The 23,594-nt window shown below is 35.2% G+C and overlaps 1 protein-coding gene across 2 annotated transcripts in view; it reads right to left on the reverse strand.

The window, feature by feature from the left end:
- Positions 1–23,594, reverse strand: part of LOC129283210 (CCR4-NOT transcription complex subunit 2-like) — a 37,464-nt gene that overhangs the window by 7,996 nt on the left and 5,874 nt on the right. For both annotated transcript variants that reach the window (XR_010296571.1, XM_064113704.1), the window contains exons 5-13: positions 22,807–22,870; positions 21,651–21,816; positions 20,071–20,324; positions 18,984–19,118; positions 18,623–18,712; positions 9,448–9,552; positions 8,569–8,725; positions 6,861–6,972; positions 6,273–6,373 (exon numbers count right to left, since the gene is read on the reverse strand). Coding sequence is in view for 1 of the 2 variants with exons in the window: in XM_064113704.1 (XP_063969774.1) it covers positions 6,273–6,373; positions 6,861–6,972; positions 8,569–8,725; positions 9,448–9,552; positions 18,623–18,712; positions 18,984–19,118; positions 20,071–20,324; positions 21,651–21,816; positions 22,807–22,870 (1,184 nt within the window). In the remaining variant the exon portion in view is untranslated. The remainder of the gene's footprint in view (positions 1–6,272; positions 6,374–6,860; positions 6,973–8,568; positions 8,726–9,447; positions 9,553–18,622; positions 18,713–18,983; positions 19,119–20,070; positions 20,325–21,650; positions 21,817–22,806; positions 22,871–23,594) is intronic.

A 23,594-nucleotide genomic window follows, 5' to 3' on the forward strand; every position in this document is an offset into this window, starting at 1 on the left:
CGTATCAGCATGCAGCAGTAACGTTAGATCTAACATTCGGCGGAAACCCGATTTTCGGATCGTTTTTGGTACATCAAATGTCACATTATGAAAAAATAATTACATCCAAACTTACGAGAAAATATATAAAATTCAGAAACATCGTACCTTAGACCGCAGTTACCGCTAATTCCTTTCAAATGATGATCAAAACTTAGTCATCCTCGATTCCTTCGTTGGTCATCGTAAGTTGCCATCTTGGATGACGTCATCATCTTTACAGTCGTATTTACCAGTCGCTATTATACCGCGATTCGTGCCGCTGATTTGTGCTTGTCTATGTGCGTGCGTTCGGAACTTGTCGCTCGCATTGATTGGCCAGGATATCGATAATTCTAATCAGAAAGCCTTGATAAAAGCATAACTCAATGAACGTAGTAGGCAGTGCGCGCGTTTATAAATTATAGACTTAGAGAAACTCCCGTTGGTTTACCGTTGGCCACACACACGCTGCATGCACGATACATGTATACACAATACACGCATATACATGCACAATACACAATACACGCATATTTACACATGCACAGCACCAATACACAATACACATGTATTGTAGTTGTTTTTTCCGTAACCTTTTTATTGTTGCCGTAACACCGTAATTGGAGGAATAAAATCGGAACAAATACGGCGAATCCGTAACGGTTGGCATCTCTGCATGTACTTTGACCAAGTTTGACGTTGATCGGTCACCAAGCGCTTCTTTAGTTATCGCAAGAACACAAACAGGATGGACTGAAGGAAAAAAGGGATCACACGGAAACTAAACGACAGTATGACACCAATATACACCTTTTGATAAAATAAGAAATGTCTCATGCCCAGGACTGCAACAAAGGGAATATCTGTTTTCAAATAACAGCAATTAAGTTAATAGAAATTTGGACCATGATGAAAGATTGGCAACTACTCTACAATAGTGGTAATACTGACTACGTTACGAAATAAATAATGAGTATCACGTTGAATGTTGATGACAATAAAAGTATTAAAGTATTGTTATTAATAATAATAATGCTTCTGACAATGATGATAATATTCATAATAGATATAATAATAATGACAATATGATAACAAAATAAAAATAAAACAATAATATTAACAATAATAACAATAATAATATTTAGTAAAATATCAATAAAAGCAGTTATACAAATAAACAATATTAATGACGACGATGATGAAGACCAAATGCATGTATAATACCAATAAAATTAATAACTATATAGAGTAACTCACTTGTTCATATGTTTACCTGTTTACATGATTTATTCATTTTGACTATAGAATATAAGAATTTATTACGAGATTAATCGCAACGAAGATCTTTGCTATATATGATATATTATTCTGTTCTCTTTTCTATCTTGTATTATGTTCTATACTGTATGTTCTGCCTCGGCAGTAATAAGCCAGGACCTGGGCTACTTTTACTTCTTTTGTTAATTGTGTTTGTAAACTACTATGTAATTATTTTATTTTATATGTCATCTGATCCTTAATGAATATTGAAATAAAGTGATACAAAATCAAAAATCTACAGTGGGTGGAGAAACAAAAAAACATGGTGTTGGCTATACATCTTAAATATAGCTTTGATGACAGCTCAGGTTATTTGTAACACCATATAAGGTATATGCCTCGATTGTGATCATTTATCTAAATCTAGAGGGTAACCATACAACACAAGGTTACTCTTTGCGTCAAAAAGAAGACTGAAAAATAATGGGAACGGATGATTGAAAACATGAAATAAAAATCTTTATTAATGAAAAACAAAAATACTGATAATTAGAATAATCTCATTAATATTCCTTATTTGGGCTTCTTTTGTTCCAAAAATGGAAATTTCAATTAAAGTCACATTTCAACTTTTAAAAACAGACAAACAAGTCTTAATGAGACTGACGGTAAAGGATTTATATCTAAAGAACTATTTTTCTACTCAGTTCCTAGAATAAAACTTTTAAGTTATTATGAAGGACTGGAACGTTGAATAACAAACAACTTTTACGTGCGAACATGGGAAAAGGATAAATATTATTGGGAACCTTGTAACACATACTTTTCTTTATTGAATTACTTCCCAAAAATGTAAATGTCAGAAAAGGATAACAGTTGAAAAAAAAAGACTTATACAATTAGAATAAATGCAGCCATATAACACACATTTTGATCCTTACATCAGTAAATATCAAAAGGCTAAAACAAATCTTAGAGGGCAAACTTAGTCTTGAAAATGATAACAATTTGTTATGACATCTGCAGAAGCCACATGCAGGGTTGGCAGGTTAAAAAACGCTGTTTTATAACATGTTTCAAAACAACCCTTTTTTACAAAAAATGTGTTTATAAACACTACAAAAACTTATGTGCTGAAAATTTTGCTGTGATGTGATTTTAAATGATTATTTTTTTAACTTTCCTTCCTTTCTTTCTTTCTTTCTTTCTTTCTTTCTTTCTTTCTTTCTTTCTTTCTTTCTTTCTTTCTTTCTTTCTTTCTTTCTTTCTTTCTTTCTTTCTTTCTTTCTTTCTTTCTTTCTTTCTTTCTTTCTTTCTTTCTTTCTTTCTTTCTTTCTTTCTTTCTTTCTTTCTTTCTTTCTTTCTTTCTTTCTTCCTTCCTTCCTTCCTTCCTTCCTTCCTTCCTTCCTTCCTTTCTTTCTTTCTTTCTTTCTTTCTCCCCCTCTATCTCCCTCTCTCGCATTCCTTATGTGCTGAAAATTTTGCTGTGATGTGATTTTAAATGATTATTTTTTTAACTTTCCTTTCTTTCTTTCTTTCTTTCTTTCTTTCTTTCTTTCTTTCTTTCTTTCTTTCTTTCTTTCTTTCTTTCTTTCTTTCTTTCTTTCTTTCTTTCTTTCTTTCTTTCTTTCTTTCTTTCTTTCTTTCTTTCTTTCTTTCTTTCTTTCTTCCTTTCTTTCTTCCTTTCTTTCTTTCTTTCTTTCTTTCTTTCTTCCTTTCTTCCTTTCTTCCTTTCTTCCTTTCTTCCTTTCTTCCTTCCTTCCTTCCTTTCTTTCTTTCTTTCTCCCCCTCTATCTCCCTCTCTCATATTCCTTATATAACTTTACATATCAATCCATTAGAATTTTCTCAATCAAAAACAAATCTGAGTGTTATGCTTACTTTTTGTACAGGAGGAAAAAAAACTATTCGAAGAGCTGATAAACATGTATCTGTAAATAGTTACTTCAGTTTTTCCCTTTCACAAGCAACATGTGTTTAAAAATAAGTGTAACTGACTAACTAGCACTGTATCTTTGGGTTGCATATAACAGGGTGCTACATAACTTTTTAGAAGCACTTGCCCAGTCGGGCAAGTAAATTTTTGAATACTTGGAATATACTTGCCCGAAAATCTATTTCACTTGCCCGAAAAAAATCATTGAAAAAAAAGGTTTACCTCTCCAAAAGAAAGTTTTGCGGTTTTATAAACCATTGACCCTTTTCTCTCTTTTGACATGTACTGATCTACTTTGTTATTGCATTTCTTTTTCCAAAGTGATTTTATCTTGCCTACCATGACCAAAATTAGGGTCAATATATCATATCGACCCTAATTTTGGTCATTCTACTGTGAGAATTTTGCTTGCCAAATTCGGGCAAGTAGTTTTGGTCTTCAAAACACTTGCCCGACATTAACTTTTACTTGCCCCGGGCAATTGGGCAAGTGCTTATGTAGCACCCTGCATATAAAGATGAAATTTACGCTTACTAAAGTTGAACAAAAGTATAAACTCATTTAGATAATTTGCTGAAAATGTAAATACATGTACCCTTAAGTCATATATTTCATGAGTATATTTTGTGGTGAAATGTTTTAGCATTGTGCAGGGTGTAAGACTCTAAAAATCTTGAGACTGGAAAAATAGCCAAGAAACGTACCCTTCTATTCAATTATCGTCATTAGAAGCTTTTTTTACATTTTTGAATTATTAAATTTTCCATGATTTGTCAGTAGTAATTCTTCAGAAATGTTCTTTTTTCTGTTAGCAATTCAGTGAAAATCAAGTAGTCATCCATTAATAATTCCAAAACTGTGTATAGCCTAATCGTATTGTATTAGAAGAAATTGTATAATTAAAAAAAAATTAAAAAACCTGATTTAATATGTTTTAAAACATCTTAAAACAATGAAAAACTTTTTTTTTAAATAAAAATATTTTTATTAGAACCCTGGCCGCATGTATTTTTTCTATCATCAATTTAAAAAAAAATGGAAAAGCTGGTAAAGATCAGACTACAAATCGAATGTCAGAAAAAGGATTAGGGAAGTCTTGAAAAATAAGGTGGTGTTTAACATTTACAGAAGCCATACATATTCTCCTTTCATAAATACCAAAAATACAAATGTCAGAAAAAAATGATTATCCTAAAAAAAAGACAAGTCTTCTAAATGAAAATCAGGCTCACTAAATATCAAAAGGTTAAGTACTTTTGGAGAGCAAACAAATCTTGAAAGTGAAAATGTTTTTGTTTTTTTAATCTGCCAAAGCCTTAATATCACAACTTTTATTCCTCTTATCAATTCAAGAAATGAAGAGAGCATGTAAAGTTCAGAGACTAAACTTCAAAAAATTTAGTGTTAAATAAATCACAAGCTCTATTACCAAAGAAGTGGAATACCTCTGGCAATCTTGCTTGCAGTACGTGATTCAATATAGCAGCGGTTCTGACATAAAAAACATCTAAGATGAATAATTTGTTGGCAGTCATCTGACCGTCATATTGCGATACAACAGTGCAAAACCCATTGAAGGGAAAATTGACTTCAAAATTTGCTATAATTTGCACTTTTTGTCCTCAGCCTTGCAATGTTTTTATTGCTCGAAGAATACATTGTAGAAAAAGCCAAGACAAATGCTTAACAATGATATCTTTATTATTTATAATACAGAACAAAGAATTAGAGAGGTATCTCAAACGAGCTTCATTCCGTTTGAGCCGTTTAGATTTTCCCTGTACAAATGTCATAGGGAATACAACAACCCTGACATTGATCAGTGAAAACGTTGTATCGATTATTCACGGGCAAAGTCAATGCAGTGCCGATACGACGGTTTGGCTGACCGTGCATTTGCATATTAAGTGCGTGCAGCTGTTTCTTGCTTTGCTACTGTACATGCTCCATTGGGATTTGTGCATTTTATCAAAAAAAAAAATTTCATCGCCTTGAAAATCTCCACATATCTCAGAAACTAGAATAAATTGCTGCATAAAAATCTACTTATATGTATAGAGTAGGAACTAGGATTTGAACTTTAATTTTTTTAAAATATCTCAAAATCAATTTTTTGCCAAAATTGACTGATACGACAGTTTGGATGAACGCCAACAAAGTACTCACAAAAGATACCATTCATATAATAATAAAATACCACATTCATTGACCCTAAATGACCTTTTACCTTGATCATGTGACCTGAAACTCAATTTAATTAAACAATGGTATTTAGTGATGATCAAACATCGCAAACAAAAAGAGCAGCCGCAGCTGGAAAATTCATGTTTACAAGTTTGTTTAGGCACAATAAAGGACATAACAAAAACACAGTTAAAAAACATTAAAAAAGCTAAAGCAAATTCAGGTGAAAAGCAAAAAACGTTAAAAACTGAATATAATATATGAATGGTACATTTACATGTAAAAAATAGCCGACATGAAAGAGAGCATATGCGCTTCATTAAAGCCTGCCTATAGTGTTGGCAAATCCCCCCCAAATGCGTCCATCACTATTCTAATTCATTACTTGCTAATGTGAATGGGTATGCCTTAAAACAGGTATGATGTGAAGGATTTGAAATGAAAAGTGTTTCACAGGATTAATTTTGTAATTTTACATGAAAATTTAATTTCATCAGCTGCCGATGAAAATAAAATAAAAGCATGTTTTTTATTTTTATATACAATCTATTTAAAGCATGGAGTGGGCTGAAACTTTTGGTATATATTTCTCGTAGCTTTCAAATATCCAATCATTAAATTTATAGGTGCTCAAATATCTCTTTAAAAAAAAAAACATTGCCAAGAGAGGGCGCTAGATATCAAAGATTTGACTATTTGAAAGTTTCACAGAGAAGTGGCAGTTGGTAAAAGCTGTAATGACCTTTACACTTCAGTTAGATCGGTACATTAGAGAATACTTGATTATAATTCATATCATTGGCCCAATACCAAAGCTTTGGACAGGCTTCAAAGTTTCTGACAATGCATAAATTGAGTATAAAATACTTACAGTTCTGCAGCGGCTGCTAGCTGTAAGACATCCCCACCATGCGTGTAGTACAGGTGAAACAGAAGATCTTCTCCGTATCTTGATAACTTGATTGGCGCAAGCTACAAAACAAGCAAAATAAATCAAATAATGAATGCATGAATATTTGTGCTTTGCACATTTTTTAAACATTGTTTTTTTTTCTTCGTAAGTTTTGATATTTGCCAGTGTTATCTACCTAATGGTCGGTCCGATGACAATTATGTGGCCTCGGCCCTGGAGGTCTGAAGTACTTGGCCTTGGCCCCGCAGGTCTGAAGTACTTGGCCTTGTTTTGGGCCTTAGACTGTCTGGTACCGGCCTTCGACATTACCCCTGATATTTCCATGAGAGACCTTTCTTTTACAATTTATGCTATTTGGTGAGGTCTCCATATCTTTCTGTTTCACTATAAAATATTGATGAAACCGCTTCTGTACTAAATCATGTTTCTAATCTATGAAGGGAGAATTTGGCCTGAAACCCCAGCAATTTTTTTTCTGTTCTGAACCATGGTACACTTGAAACAGCCTTTGTGAATTTGGGCCATTGTGTTCACATGTATACTAACCTTATCTCGTATGTGTAGGTTCGTGAGATACTCTTGTGGTACGTGGTAGTCGATATCTTGAGGTCTGCTCGGCGCATCGGAACTCGGCGACTGGAACGTACTGTACAGGTTTCTATTAGAAAGCAAAGATCACAATAGGTACATGTTCAGTTTGGTGACAAGACAATTGCTCCGGCGACAATTGCTCCAGACTTTATTTCGTCTAAGATATAGAGTTAGGGTTAGTTTCACAATAGGATTTTATGTTAGATTTAGGATAGGGTATAGTGTTAAAACAAGGGTTCAAGTTGGTCATTCTGTTAGTGTGTGGAATTTACAGCGGAGCAATTGTCGCCAGAGCAAATGTCAAGGAACCGTTCAGTTAACAGAGGTGTAGAATGTAGATGTCATTTATAACAGCTACGTTACTTACTCTCGAGTACCAGCCGCACAGAAACAGCGGTAGCCTAACAGAACGTTAACAGTAAGCCCGGTCACATCTTTTGGATTGTTAAGTCAAAACATTTATTTCAGTGTGTAAGTAATGCATTATTGTAACATTAGGCATTGCTGCCACATTACTGGTTTTAAACAGGGCCTCTGTTAGCGCACTGTTAGCGCTAACAACGTTTCTGTGCGGTCAGTACAGATATTTTGTACACCAAATTTCATATTAACTCCATTATCTCTTTTTTTACAAACTCAACATATGTTGTGTCAGATACATTTTCCGATGATATATCTTGAGCTGAGGAGATAAGCTGCACATTGAGGAATAGGAGAAAATATCACATTTCATGAACGAAAGAAATTAAGAGGCAGACAGACATAGAGTTTGGAATCTAGTCTTCACGCTAGACATGATTTTAGTTAAAGCGTCAAATTTGGGTCAGTGCTTGCAGACTAGTTCGCTTCCCCTTTCAACCAGCATTGCCAATTTGAGGATCGCTACAGAAGGTAAATTGAAACTTTTCAAACTTTCTTATTTTGGCACCGATTTCAATGGAACTTTTCTTTTTAATTGCTTCTCTCCATCTTTTCTTTTCATTTCAAATTATTTTCTGTAGGGTTAATTCACCTTTAACCCTATCTAGGCCGGGGTATTTTGGAAGATCATATGGCCCCCCCCCCCTTGAGAACTTGGCTGTCGACCGCACGATCAGGCCAAAAATTGGCACGAAGGTTGTCTAGGACATTATCTACAAAATTGTATGGTAATTTACTTCATACAAATTGCTATTGATTGATTATGCTAATTTATGCATAAATTAGTATACATGCAAAATCATACTTTTTCCCCTCACTCGATAAATAAAGCTCCAAACGTTCTGATTTTTTTGTAGAAAGTCTTTGTAGTATTAGCAGCAAATGTACAGTACATGAAAAAATAGATCCATTTAGACCATTTAAACTAAAATAATCATACATTTATGATTTTTGGTTGAAAACACAATTTGCATTGACTTTGTACACAAATTCACGTTTTTGTGCAATTTTGGGTCTTGACATGCACGTACTAATTGTTGCATAATTTCGGAACCGCGTACCAGGGCGTCGCACATTTGGTCTAAAAAGATGCGCAAGACTTAAAAGTAAAAAGTCAGTGAGCGGCGCGATCAAAACAATTCACGAGATGGCGTAGTGACAAAATTTGTCGAGGGGTTCAAATTGACCCCCCCCCCCAGTTTAATAAGGGTTAAAGATGGAGTGAAAAGAAGAGCCTACTTACTCTGGAGAATTGAGATTGAGGCCCAACGTCGTGAGGTCGCTACCAAGGGCTAACTGGACAAGATTAGGATCCGTTTCAGCTGCTCTGATGAACGTTAGAAGTCCTACCATACCAAAGGGATCCGTTAACATACCTGGTGGGATGTTCATTACTTTACCTGAAAAAGAACAAAAATAATACACAATAAAACTACAATAACGATGAAAAAAATCAATAACAATCAGTGATGGGTAATTACAAAAACAATGATTGAAAAACCCGGAAAACAATTCTATTCAAGCAATATCTACATCTTCATAAAATTAACAGCAAAAAAAAAAAGAAATCAAAGTGACAAATATAGACATTAAAGTAATAGATTAAGATAGCTGACTCCACTGATGTAACTTTAGTAGTTATTTCCAGTTCTTTCTATAATCATTGGTTTAACTTATTATAATTCTCTTCCAAAGAAATCTGATAATATGCCTTCCGATCTTCAGTACTGATTTTCAAGGTTTGGGCACTGAAGGAGATACTACAATTATGGTATCATAGGCCCGTATTCTGAAGTCAGGTTTAACTATGGCAATGGTCTCAGTCTATACTAAAATTATGGGAAGCAGATAATGTTAACATATTGTTTAAAAGATATATTTACTGTTTTGTTTCCTAGTGCTTCAATGGTAAAGAAATCCATATTGATTACCATTCCCAGACACTTATTATTGATGATAATAATAATAATATGCAACAATTATATAGCACTTCATAGTAATACCGATGTTTCTAAGTGCTACATACTGTTACTCTGGCTTTAGCACAAATATCCTGATCGAACGCATTTAAACCACAACCTTAGACTAGGGTTGAGAATACGGGCCATGCTTGAATACATACCGTCTGGATGTATTTGGATGCCTTTGACCTCGTTGCCATTGCCATTCTCTTCTGAACTGTTATTATTCGCCTTGTCCCCGGGGAATCTTGCATTGTCTTTTTGTTCTGAAAAAAATAAGTATGGCATAAGAAACGAGGGCAACGTTATTACTTTAAGATTTAAAGTTCCAACATTAAGGTTAATCTAATTTCTCCACATCGATTATAAACATAGTGTAAGTGTGACATAGACACATTCTTGTTGAGCCAGTGCAATCAACATCTTTGAATGGTGTGTGCACTCTATAAAGTTACACTACTCCTGTTGTTGTTGTTACTATTATTATTATTGCTGTTATTATTATCATCATCATCATTATTACTACTATTATTGTTATTAATCATTATTGTTATTATTATTAATATCATCATCATCATTATTACCATTATTATTATTCTCATTATCATCGTCATCTTCATCATCATCATTATCATCATCATCATCTTTTGTCATATTTTGTCATATGTTCGCTTACTTCGTTGATTATCGGTTTCCAGAGTTACTTCGTTGATTCGAATTTGAAAGTTTGATCGTATTCGATACACAGTTGGTGTAACAGTTAACAGGTAACAGGTGTTACGTGTTTGAGAACTGTGAGAACTTGACTTTCTCTACAAAAACGTGTATATCTACTCTGGAAATCTACCTTGGAAATCTGATAATTCTCTTGCAACAAGGACAAATATCTCTCAACAACCTCACTATGACTGGAAAAGATATTGTTGCCATTATTATTATTCTCATTATCATCATCATCTTCATCATCATCATTATCGTCATCATCACCATCATCATCATCATCTTTTGTCATATTTTGTCATATGTTTCCAGAGTTACTTCGTTGATTATCGGTTTCCAGAGTTACTTCGTTGATTCGTATTCGAATTTGAGAGTTTGATTGTATTCGATACACAGTTGGTGTAACAGTTAACAGGTAACAGGTGTTACGTGTTTGAGAACTGTGAGAACTTGACTTTCTCTACAAAAACGTGTATATCTACTCTGGAAATCTACCTTGGAAATCTGATAATTCTCTTGCAACAAGGACAAATATCTCTCAACAACCTCATTATGACTGGAAAAGATAGTGTTGCCATTATTATTATTCTCATTATCATCATCATCTTCATCATCATCATTATCGTCATCATCATCTTTTGTCATATTTTGTCATATGTTCGCTTACTTCGTTGATTATCGGTTTCCAGAGTTACTTCGTTGATTCGAATTTGAGAGTTTGATTGTATTCGATACACAGTTGGTGTAACAGTTAACAGGTAACAGGAGTTACGTGTTTGAGAACTGTGAGAACTTGACTTTCTCTACAAAAACGTGTATATCTACTCTGGAAATCTACCTTGGAAATCTGATAATTCTCTTGCAACAAGGACAAATATCTCTCAACAACCTCACTATGACTGGAAAAGATAGTGTTGCCATTATTATTATTCTCATTATCATCGACATCTTCATCATCATCATTATCGTCATCATCACCATCATCATCTTTTGTCATATTTTGTCATATGTTCGCTTACTTCGTTGATTATCGGTTTCCAGAGTTACTTCGTTGATTCGAATTTGAGAGTTTGATTGTATTCGATACACAGTTGGTGTAACAGTTAACAGGTAACAGGTGTTACGTGTTTGAGAACTGTGAGAACTTGACTTTCTCTACAAAAACGTGTATATCTACTCTGGAAATCTACCTTGGAAATCTGATAATTCTCTTGCAACAAGGACAAATATCTCTCAACAACCTCACTATGACTGGAAAAGATATTGTTGCCATTATTATTATTCTCATTATCATCATCATCTTCATCATCATCATTATCGTCATCATCACCATCATCATCATCATCTTTTGTCATATTTTGTCATATGTTTCCAGAGTTACTTCGTTGATTATCGGTTTCCAGAGTTACTTCGTTGATTCGTATTCGAATTTGAGAGTTTGATTGTATTCGATACACAGTTGGTGTAACAGTTAACAGGTAACAGGTGTTACGTGTTTGAGAACTGTGAGAACTTGACTTTCTCTACAAAAACGTGTATATCTACTCTGGAAATCTACCTTGGAAATCTGATAATTCTCTTGCAACAAGGACAAATATCTCTCAACAACCTCATTATGACTGGAAAAGATAGTGTTGCCATTATTATTATTCTCATTATCATCATCATCTTCATCATCATCATTATCGTCATCATCATCTTTTGTCATATTTTGTCATATGTTCGCTTACTTCGTTGATTATCGGTTTCCAGAGTTACTTCGTTGATTCGAATTTGAGAGTTTGATTGTATTCGATACACAGTTGGTGTAACAGTTAACAGGTAACAGGAGTTACGTGTTTGAGAACTGTGAGAACTTGACTTTCTCTACAAAAACGTGTATATCTACTCTGGAAATCTACCTTGGAAATCTGATAATTCTCTTGCAACAAGGACAAATATCTCTCAACAACCTCACTATGACTGGAAAAGATAGTGTTGCCATTATTATTATTCTCATTATCATCGACATCTTCATCATCATCATTATCGTCATCATCACCATCATCATCTTTTGTCATATTTTGTCATATGTTCGCTTACTTCGTTGATTATCGGTTTCCAGAGTTACTTCGTTGATTCGAATTTGAGAGTTTGATTGTATTCGATACACAGTTGGTGTAACAGTTAACAGGTAACAGGTGTTACGTGTTTGAGAACTGTGAGAACTTGACTTTCTCTACAAAAACGTGTATATCTACTCTGGAAATCTACCTTGGAAATCTGATAATTCTCTTGCAACAAGGACAAATATCTCTCAACAACCTCACTATGACTGGAAAAGATAGTGTTGCCACTGGAAAGAAGAAGAAAGTGACCACTAGAAAGAAAAAATCTGAAGTAAATCTGAGTATGACGACAACGCCGAAGAAAAATGGCGAGACGTACGGCTCGTCGAAACGCCGCCCGAGACCAGCCGGTGATCACACAGAAGGATTGAGTGCCGATTCCAGAGAAATTTGGGAGGACCCTGGGAGCAGTCCTCGTTTAGCAGACAATACACCAATTACGCTTGACCGAACGCAATCTACACAACTACAAAAGGAGATAAAAGATGTTCTATGTAGTGAGGACATGCTTAACAAAATGGTGTCCCTAATAGTTGACGCCATAATGGATCCAGTATCGCAGAATGTATACTCTGCCATCAAGCTTGACCTTGAATCGAAAGAAAGAGAAATCTGTGAACTTCAACAAAAAGTGAAGAAAATTGAGAAAGAATTGGCAGCAGCAGAAATCACCCATGAAGAACAGGAGCAATACTCCAGAAGGAATAGTCTTCGTGTGTATGGGATGCCAGAGGTAGCAAATGAAGACACCGATGCTCTCATCATTGACCTCATCAACACCAAGCTCAAATTGGACATCAGCGTCACGAAAAATGACATCGATAGGAGCCATCGCGTAACGCCAAGAAGACGATCCGAATCATCTAGGAACCCAAGAGCGATCATCGTAAAATTTGCAAGATACAACATCAGGCAAAAGGTCTACGCTGCAAGAACCAAACTGAGATCACTGACAAATATGAAGGTTTTCATCCGTGAAGACTTAACTTCGATCCGACAAGAAATCGTCAGACAAGCTCTGAAAAGTGACGCTGTCACGAAAGCCTGGACGATAGACGGCAGGATCCGCGTCATCACAAAGAGAGGCGAGATCGTCACCATCCGTAACCTAGCAGATCTCGACAGACTTTAACTTCAGTCAACATGCTCATACGTAAGCATAATCTGTACATTCTTCCTAGTCCACGAATCCATCTATGAACATTGCTTTTCCATGTATCTATTGTTCTAAAAGTGTAAGAAAAAACCAGAAATCGATTTTATGTGTGAAATGTTCCAAATGGTCACATGTTAAATGTGGAAATGTGACAGACGATATATTTTACTCTACGCAAGATTGGATATGTAACCTTTGTTATATGAATCAACTCCCTTGTTTCGTACCTAATACACCTGAAAAATATACAACCCATCCAGAAAATTCTGAATCTTTTGCCCTAGAAGACAATGATTTGGATACATCTGTCTTTCCAAAAGACAAAGGTATGAAAATAGGACATTTAAATGTTCGCAGTCTACGAAATAAAAAAGATGATACACAATTATTTCTCAGTGCAAATCCATATGATATCTTTGCGCTATCTGAGACATGGCTTGATAGTGATTTCCCAACCGGCTATTTACATATCAATGATTATAATTTTGAGAGAAAAGATAGAGAGGGTAGTAGCGGAGGAGGTGTAGGGTGTTATATAAAGACAAACATAGTCTATAAGAGAAGACAAGACCTTGAAGATAACTCATTAGAACTGATGTGGATTGAATTTCAATTAAAAAATCATAGACCATACCTTCTTGGAATAGTATACCGACAACCTAAGGCAACGATTAGTGAATTTGAAAATATTGAACTTAATATAGAAAATGTTTGTAATTTAACAGATAAGGTATTAATTACAGGGGATATGAACTGCAATATGCTAACCTGTAATAACTTGTCACAAAGAGTATTACAAATGTGTGAAACATTTCAACTTAATCAAATAATTTCAAATCCCACTCGTATTACACCATATAGTAAAACATTGATTGATCTCTTTTTTGTTTCCCATGTTTTTGGTCCATTAAGGTCTGGAGTTCAGTCTATTGGTATAAGTGACCACTCTTTAATCTATGCTGTCTTAAAAGAGAATAGTGTGAAATGTAAACCAAAGATCTCGAAAATGCGGTCTCTCCGTAAATTTGACTCTGAATTGTTCTTGAATGATCTGTCTAGAGTGGACTGGAGCTCTTTATTTACTGACATAAACAATGTGGACAAAATGTGGTTAGACTTTAAAGCAAAGTTCATTGAACTATGTGATAAGCATGCGCCATACATCACTATACGTAAAAAGTCAAAACCAGCACCATGGATTACAGATGAATATTTATTACTTTCAAGAGATAGAGATTTTTTCAAAGCCAAATTTGTAAAGTGTAAAAATTCATCTGATGTAAGTCAAATTGAACACTTCTGGAAAAAATATAAGTGCACACGAAATAAAATAAATAACATGAACAAAAAATTGAAACGGGAGTATTATTGTAATAAGTTCAAAGATTTTTCAAGAAACGATCTAAAACAAAAATGGAAAGTAATAAAAGAACTCCTCCCAGCCAGTAAGTCGGATTCTCAAAATGACTTTAAGATAGAACATGAAGGTATAATGATTGAAAACAATGAAGACATTGGTAATGTATTTAATGAAATGTTTAATTCTATTGCAGATAAAATAAAGAGCTCCAGTACGCAAAGACAAAATTATTTGGATACTGATTATGATTATATGAATAATGTACCATTCTCAGAGAGTACCTTCACTTTTTCTGAAATTAAAGAGGAGTTTGTATTGAAAGAATTGAATGGTATTGACACCCGCAAAGCCTATGGTCTCGATGATTTGCACCCTGCGTTGTTAAAGGTTGCTGCAATAATTATTGTCAAACCACTTACATGTATATACAACTGTTCACTTAAAACAGGAAGTGTACCCAATGATTTTAAGCTATCAAAAATAATACCCATATATAAAAGTGGAGAAAAAACACAACCAATGAACTATAGACCCATTTCTATCTTATCAATTGTAAGTAAAATTTTTGAAAAGGCAGTCCATAAACAGCTATATGAGTATCTCAACGATCATTGCCTGTTGACTGACAGCCAGTCTGGTTTTCCGGCCTTTCCACTCAACCAACTCTTGCCTTCTCGATATTTCAGATTACATCTTACAAAATATGAATTGTGGGTTTATAACAGGCGGTGTTTTTTTAGACCTCCGTAAAGCATTTGACGTTATACCTCATGATAAATTATTAAATAAACTATCTTGCTACGGCATAAAAGAAAATGAATATAGTTGGTTTAAATCATATATAACAGGTAGAATACAGCGTGTTTCAATAAATGGTACTTTAAGTGATTCGTTAATCGTAAAAACAGGAATTCCTCAGGGTTCGACACTTGGGCCTTTGATTTTTAGTATATATATCAATGATATTGCCAATATGAAGTTTATGCCATATTCAAAACTATCTTTATACGCTGATGATACGGTGATATTTTGCAGAGAAAAATCTGAAGATAATTTGAAGCATTCTTTACAATCACAGTTTGATATGATAACTGATTGGATGGACAAAAACGAAATGTATATTAACATCGACAAGACTAAAGTCATGATCTTCGGTTCCACAAAGAAAATAAAAAGTTGTAAAATTGACATATCATGTAAAAATCTAACACTGGAAAACGTAAACAGCATCAAGTATCTTGGAGTTACTCTCGACCCAGTTATGAAATGGACAAAACATGTTAACAGTGTGTTAAGCAAACTTCATCGGGTCACTGCTTGTATTAGGAGGATTAAGCCCTACTTAACCCATAAGACACTGATTGATCTGTATTTTGCCATGTTTGTCCCTCATCTTGATTATTGTTCCGTAATCTGGGGTAACACGACAAAAACGAACATTAAGAGACTACAAAGAGCCCAGAATCGCTACGCCAGAATAATTCTCAATGCCGACCGATATACATCTACGTTATACTTACTGCAGAAACTTAATTGGCAATCCGTTCTCCAACGGATCAAGTTTAATCACTGTATTATCATATTCAAAATAATTAACAACCTTACCCCAAATTATCTAAAGAAGCTAATATCGAACAGGCCAATTTATTATACGACAAGAAATGCTGCAAATACCCCTCTTTTTATCCCAACTTCACGCTCTGAATATATGAAACTATCGTTTTCTTATCAAGGCACATTGATTTTTAACAGTCTTCCACTTAATGTCCAAACTTGCCTTACATTTCAATCTTTTAAAAGACAGTGCAAACAACTGAGCCACACATTTTAAGACCTTTTTAAACAAGTTATTTTTCCTTTTTTACTAAATACTGCCAAAATTTCCACAAAAAAAGGGGGGGGGTCCTAGGCAATTAGAGAATTGTTTCGTTTTTATTTAATTGTTATTTTATCATACTAATAAAATGACTATAATCTGATTGTTTGTTTCACAGTTTTTATATATATTTTTTTTAATTTTCCAGGCCAGTAGCATGATCATTATCGCTATTTCATTTTATTTTGATGTATTTTTTATTGTTACATTTCGACCACTCTGGGTATCCATCGTGTTTTTTAATTTGATATGCATGCTTTTAATTTTTATTTCTTTTATATTGTATGTAGTTTTTCTTTTGAATTAGTTCTGTATTATGTATTGTATTATGATTGTTTTATGTATTTTTATATGTACAGGACTCTCTCGAAAAGCAGTTTTTATGTACTGAAGAGACCACCCTGTCTAGAGAAAACAGAAATAAATAAATAATAATAATCTTCATTATTATCATTAAAGGGGTGGTCCAGGCCAGGTTTAATTTATATCCACTAGATAGACAAAAACCTTCTCTTTCCTATACTAAATTTTTTTTAAGAAATAAGAGGCACAGTTATTTTTTATTGAATTTTCAATTTTGCCAAAATCATATTCTGGCACGAGTCTGTACGATCCCAGAATGCAATGCGCAGCTTTTTCTGTGACGTAGCATCTCCACTTTGGCTTCGCTGGCTGCTGCTACGAGCGCGAGCGAGCTAGCTAGCTAGCTAGCTATCGCTCGCACGTATGCGTATAGATCATCAGCGCCGGCCGGGCCGCATACGTACGGTATTAGCTACATGTAGTTTTCGACTTGCATTGATTGCAGCCACCGTCGACCCTGTAATTCACAATTTGTTTGTTTCTCGCCGTTTATTTCATAATTTGAACAATTAATATGTCGGGTCCTGCGGGATATGCATTCCAACCAAGGTGGAATGCGGAAGAGTTGGAGAACCGTCGAAGAATAGAAGATTTGCGAATAGAAGAAGAAGAGGTGGAGGAAGATCCGATCGTACCGCAGCCAGCGGCCGATCGAGTGGGGAGAAATGACTAGTGTCGGTGCGGGAACTGCCCGGTGATGCCGACGGCCAGAGAGAGCATTTGGTCCTCGCAAACGACTCTACTCGCGTTATATTTGTATGTTTTTATGTCAAACTTGTCAGTCCCAATATTGTGAAGCCACTGGGCACATCTCTCTCGATCTCGGATCGGATTTGGTATAGAAAACGCACTTTTATGGTTATTTTCTCCCGGCCGAACCGAGCAGCCGTATGCCTGACACATAGGCATATTGCAGCTGTGAGACGTCGTGCGCTGGATTGTTGCGAAACCAAAGTGGAGATGGTACGTCACAGTCACGTGACCGATCTCGCTACATGTGCGCGAAATTTAATTCTTTTTGCCCCAAATAACCGTTACAAGAAATGCTCTTAAAAATCTCCAAAGTCGAGTAAGGAGATAATACTTTTTGAAATGGCTCCTGTAATTATTTACTACGGGCTAAATATTTTTTGGAGCTGGCCTGGACCACCCCTTTAACTATAACTGAAAACAAAATATTCAGTATATGGATCTCTGAAACATTACATAAAGGGGGCACACACATTCAGCTCCCATAAGCAATGAGTTATCAACAATGACCCTAAAGGTACCTCTGGAAAAGTGACAAGCATATTTAGTAACTTTTCTTTCAAAATGTTGTTTTTGTTTGAGGTTCAAACTTTTGTTTTAGACAGCTACTTAATGTATCTGAGAAACAGTCTGATATCGGTAACTCAATTTTCATTAAAAAGTGGATGTATCTTTGGTAAAAGTGTGTAGCGGTGTGCATTCATTTAAAGAACAGATTGTTGCGTTTGGTTGTGTATTATCTACCTATGTAAAATATGGTTTGATATTAATGGCTAAATTTTCATGAAAACTAGAAGTAAATCCTTTCGGAACTAAAGGTTTTGGGTATGATACATGTAGATACACAATTCAACAAACTTTTTACCAAAATCCACAATCTAACAACCTTTATCCGAGATAGTACACAATTCCACAAATTTATATCAAAGATACTCAATCCCAGATAGTACATAGTTCAATGCACTTTAAAAAAAAGATAAATGCATGCATAAATGACACATACCATTCTTGATGTTTGCTCCTGGAAGGGCGGGGAAGTCTTCACTCTGCATCTGGAACTCCGGAGTCGGTTCCGCTTGTTTGCTTACCATGCCTACTGGATTAAAATTAACATGGGGGAGAAAAAACAGAGAGACAGAAAAGACAAAACACACAACCATCCTCTTCTACGCCACTATTATAATCTTCTTCTAATCTTCTTTCTAGCTGAAATAATTTTGAGGGATCATAAAGATAAAAGTGAACAGCTATTTTTATTACTGAAATAAGGGGGTGGGGGGGGGGGAGGTGCAAAGAGATATATGAATAAAGAAAATGAGGAGTGCAATTTTTTTTTTAAAGGAAAGAAAGTTTTTAATGCTTACCATAAGCAGGCCTGCCTGCCATGGGATTTGGCTGGAACAAGCTAACATTCCCTGACGATGATTCTCCCGTTTGTCGCCCTCTCGTGCCCGCCAGGACTGGAAAGTCGGAGCTGTCAAGGATTGAGGTGTCATTTGCTAAGAGAAAAAAAGAGAGAGGTCCGTTATTCAAGTTATCAGTCCCCAAGGGTTCATATCAGGATGCCGGTTATTTTGGAAAAAAGAGATTTGCAGAAAATACATTTAAGGATAGAAAAATATCAGACATTTAGAGAGATTGTTTTAGAATATTTACATAGTTTATCATAATTAAACATTATGAATGAGAACCACCTTTTAATTTTTTTGGGGGGTATCAAAGGGGTGTATCAAGAAAATATTTGCAATCTATTGCAAATTTCTGATGCACACAAATGATATACCAATTGTAACTAGAGCAAATTGATTTTTAGTTCTTTTACTGCTTTTACCAGTGATCACGTGAAGATTTGAAATTAATTGCCAGACTTACGAAATTGATCGCAAGTACCTCGCAACGTCCCAACTTTAATCTGCATTTCTTCTTTGATGTTTACCATGATTTATTATCTATGCTGGCTGAAACAATAGTACAATATGAACCCCCCTAAAAAAACACACGCACTTATACATATGCAGTGTTATAGCTACAGTGGACGGAAGTGGTTGGGGCCAGCCGGCACAGAAGATTTCTGACCACCAATCATCATAAAAAAACACTGCTTCAGTCCACCACTAATTTCAAAAGAAAAGTGTTTCAAAACTAACTCCTTACAAAGAGGAATTGCACTCGCATTCATTGCCATCTCTAATCTTGTTTTATTTGTATAATTTACATTAAAAATGTATATATTTGATAAATATCAGTTTATTTTCAAAGATTTCCTAAAGTCAGATTATTATTACATTGGTGTTCCTTCACTTCGGGCTTTAAGACCACTAACTCAGCCTGAATAAACTTTGTTATGCCGAGAAATAGCGACCACCACTAAAATGGGTCTAGCTAAAACACTGTACATATGTACATCTACCAAATATTGTTCTGATTATGCAGATTATGAATGACACTCACCATTCCCGTAACCACCGAAGTTGCCGAGTAACGCGCTCTGTCCGCCGCCGAAGCTCGGGGGTCGATTAAATGCACCGATGCCGCTTGAGTTGGTGGGCGTGACTCCACTTCCGATTATCCTCGACTGTTGTTGCTGCTGCTGTTGTTGTTGTTGCTGCTGCTGTTGCTGTTGTTGTTGCTGCGCTGTTGAATGTTTCTGCTGCATAGCTAGAATACTGGGTGAGGTCCTGTTATGACTCATGTTTAGCATCCCCCTGTTGAAGACAAGAGTGAAAGGAACAATGTGTTTTATAGATGAAGCGCTTCAACAAGATGTGAACGGACTCCGACGATAAATAGGTTTATACTCACTTGCAAGAAAATATTTGCAATCAAATGCAAATGTTCTAATGAAATTTTACAATTAACAGATCAATTTTAACTGTAGAAAATCACTTTACACTCCCTGTTACTAGAAGCTAATCTGCAATTGACTGCAAATTGGCAATTAACTACAAGACGTATATAATTGATTTGAAGTAGTAAATAACCTTTGAATTGCAAATTTTTTTAAATTTTTTATATTGATAAATAATTAAAGTCATGATTTGTCACAATTTCAGTCACACACGTGACCAAGAATGGCCCACTTGTATAATACATATCATGCTATCATCTAGCGTCTCTACACTTCAAGAGGACTTTGGATATCATTTCACCCTAGTGCAAAAAATCATTGTTTAAGGTAAACTTTATTTGAGTGACAAACACTTATCTTATAGTGTTTTTCTCTTTTTATTCAAATCAAATTATTTGTTAGGGTGGACTTGTCCTTTGACTTCATTCCCGATCTGAAATATTTTTCTATTGCGGCTAATACTGTAATCATAATTGCAAACCTTTAGGTCAGACAGCAATTTTTATGCTAATTGGTCATTTAATAACTGCGATAATGATGACTACAGTCAAAAGCTTCCATATAGACGCTTAAGTTAATACTGTATGCAATGGAGGGAAAATAAATATTGTGAAGCATGCATTGTTGCTTATAAAATAAAATTTTCAGGGTTTCCTCTTGAAACATGAGTGCATACACAGACAGCATATAGGGCCCCACAGCTGAGATTTTTGCAAACCTCCACTAGGATATTCAATCATTTTAAAACCAAGAGGTGACGATAAGTTATCTTAAGGCCACCGCACACCTTACGACTGCTCGCTATCCGATTTTGGAACAAATCGCATTCTGCTAATTTTCTGATAATATGAATGGAATATATCTTTTTATTACAGGTTGAAATTAATTGAAAGAATACTAATATAACCATTTTGAAAGATTGCAAGCCTTTATTTTGGAGTAAAGGCCAATTTAGTTTCAAATCGTACGACTGCTATGACGTCATTACGACTAGGTATTAAATTTGCTTTTATTCTAAGGATGATAGCATAGTCACAGATTTGAACATATGTATTCGTACAATGATTTTGAACGTAACACAGTAAGATATTCCATGTCTTAATATTAGCATCAAATTTTACTACGTCTTATTCCAAAATCGGGTCGTAGACCGATCGTAAGGTGTGCGGTCCCCTTAACTGACCTGTTCGGTGATGCAGGGTTGGGAGGAGGAGGCATAGAAGGCATCGGCATGCCCGATGACGTAGGTAGACCTAAACTCGAATGACTCGACATGCCCGAACTTCGGGGAGGGAACGCTTGCTGCTGACTCGACATCCCTCTCGGTAACGCATTCTGGATGCCTAATCCTGGTGGAATAATCAATAAAATCATCATTAATGTAAAATAATGATGAAGATGATGATGATGATGGTGGAGACCCCAGTGTAAAAGAGAGTTAACAAATTTCTCCCTGCACTATTTGTTTAAGAGGAGGGGGAATTCCCAGTGTAGAGGGGAAAACCCCACTGCAGTGGTCCACCTGTGGGTGCGTCGTCTAGTGGTTCTGACTCTCGCCTTTTAAACAGAGGATCGTGGGTTCGAATCCTAGCCATGGCGTGTTTTCCTTCAGTAAGAAATTTATCCATACTGTGCTCACACTGTGCTGCACTCAACCCAGGTGAGGTAAATGGGTACCGGCAGGAATTCCTCAAAAAGCTGTGCACACCAGAATTGGTAGACTAGCATAGCCGGGGTGATATAGGAGCGCCTTGAGCACAAATCCTATATTATTTTATTATTAAATCCCTAATCATCTGTTATACCAGAAGAGACCAGAGCGACACAGTGATTCAGTTCACTTTTGCCTCCCAAACAGCAATTTCGCAAAATGAAATGATGTTAATAATGATGCTACTACTGCTATACAACTACTATAAGGCATTTACATGCCACAACATTTGCTCCGGTGACAATTGCCCAAGGCTTTTTTTTGGTCTAAGATATAGGGTTAAGGTTGCAATAGGGTTTTTATGTTAGGTTTAGGGTTAGGCTTATGATAGGGTATATAGAGTTAAATCCAAGGTTGAACTTGGTCATGCCATTAGAGTGCGGAATTTACACCAGAGCAATTGTCGCCAGAGAAAATGTCTTAGAACCATTGGCATAGCCTTATCTATCTAGCTACTGAGGTGTATTGTTATTATAATTATTACTACCCTTGGCTTTAGCTCAATTTACTACTTCAAACCCCAGTATATCCAAGAAACATTTTTGGACCACTTTGCCGAATACTCTTTGAATTTCTTTTGTAAATGTTACACAACTAGAGCTAATCTCTAAGAAATTTTCCTCCTTACCTTGCTGTCCGCCGTAAAAACTTCCTGAGAACTGGGAGAGGGACTGAGATTGCGATGTCATTAACTGAAAGAAAAAGACAAAGTCAACAAATTATTCAAACATGAATTCTCCATGTTTAATCATATTGAAAAGGGGCTGTCGTAATACTCTTAATGTTCTACTGCAGACCAATCTCTCTATTAAAGAGGATGATAATAAGGACAATCAGTTCAGTTCTATTTATTCATTTTGTCATCATAAAAACGATATACAATATGAAATGGAATGAAAATGACATACATATTAAAAAGAGAAAAATGGAAACCACAAAACACTTGATAAAATCTTGTATAACTCCCAGTAAAATACATAATTACAACACTTAATGAAAAATTTACATCATTTAATTATCATTTGTTCTTAATTTCTGATTAATCTTGTGACATTTAGTTATTAATTTCTTATGCTTATTACCAAAACCATGTATCTTTTTAATGCAAAATTTGTATAAATCAGCCATTGGAGGCAAGATACAAATGGAAATACAGAATTCATCACCATTATCACCGATATCGTGATGATCATTATCACCACCATCATCATCATCCTCCTCCTCATCATCATCATCATCACCACAATCCTCCTCATCATCAACATCAAATTTTATCAGAATATATTGTCAACATCATCATCATCATCATCATCATCATCATCATCATCACCACAATCCTCCTCATCATCAACATCAAATTTTATCAGAATATATTGTCATCATCATCATCATCATCATCACCATCATCACTATCAT

The sequence above is a fragment of the Lytechinus pictus genome, chromosome 19 (genome assembly GCF_037042905.1).
Source record: "Lytechinus pictus isolate F3 Inbred chromosome 19, Lp3.0, whole genome shotgun sequence".
Classification (NCBI taxonomy): Eukaryota; Metazoa; Echinodermata; class Echinoidea; order Temnopleuroida; family Toxopneustidae; genus Lytechinus; species Lytechinus pictus.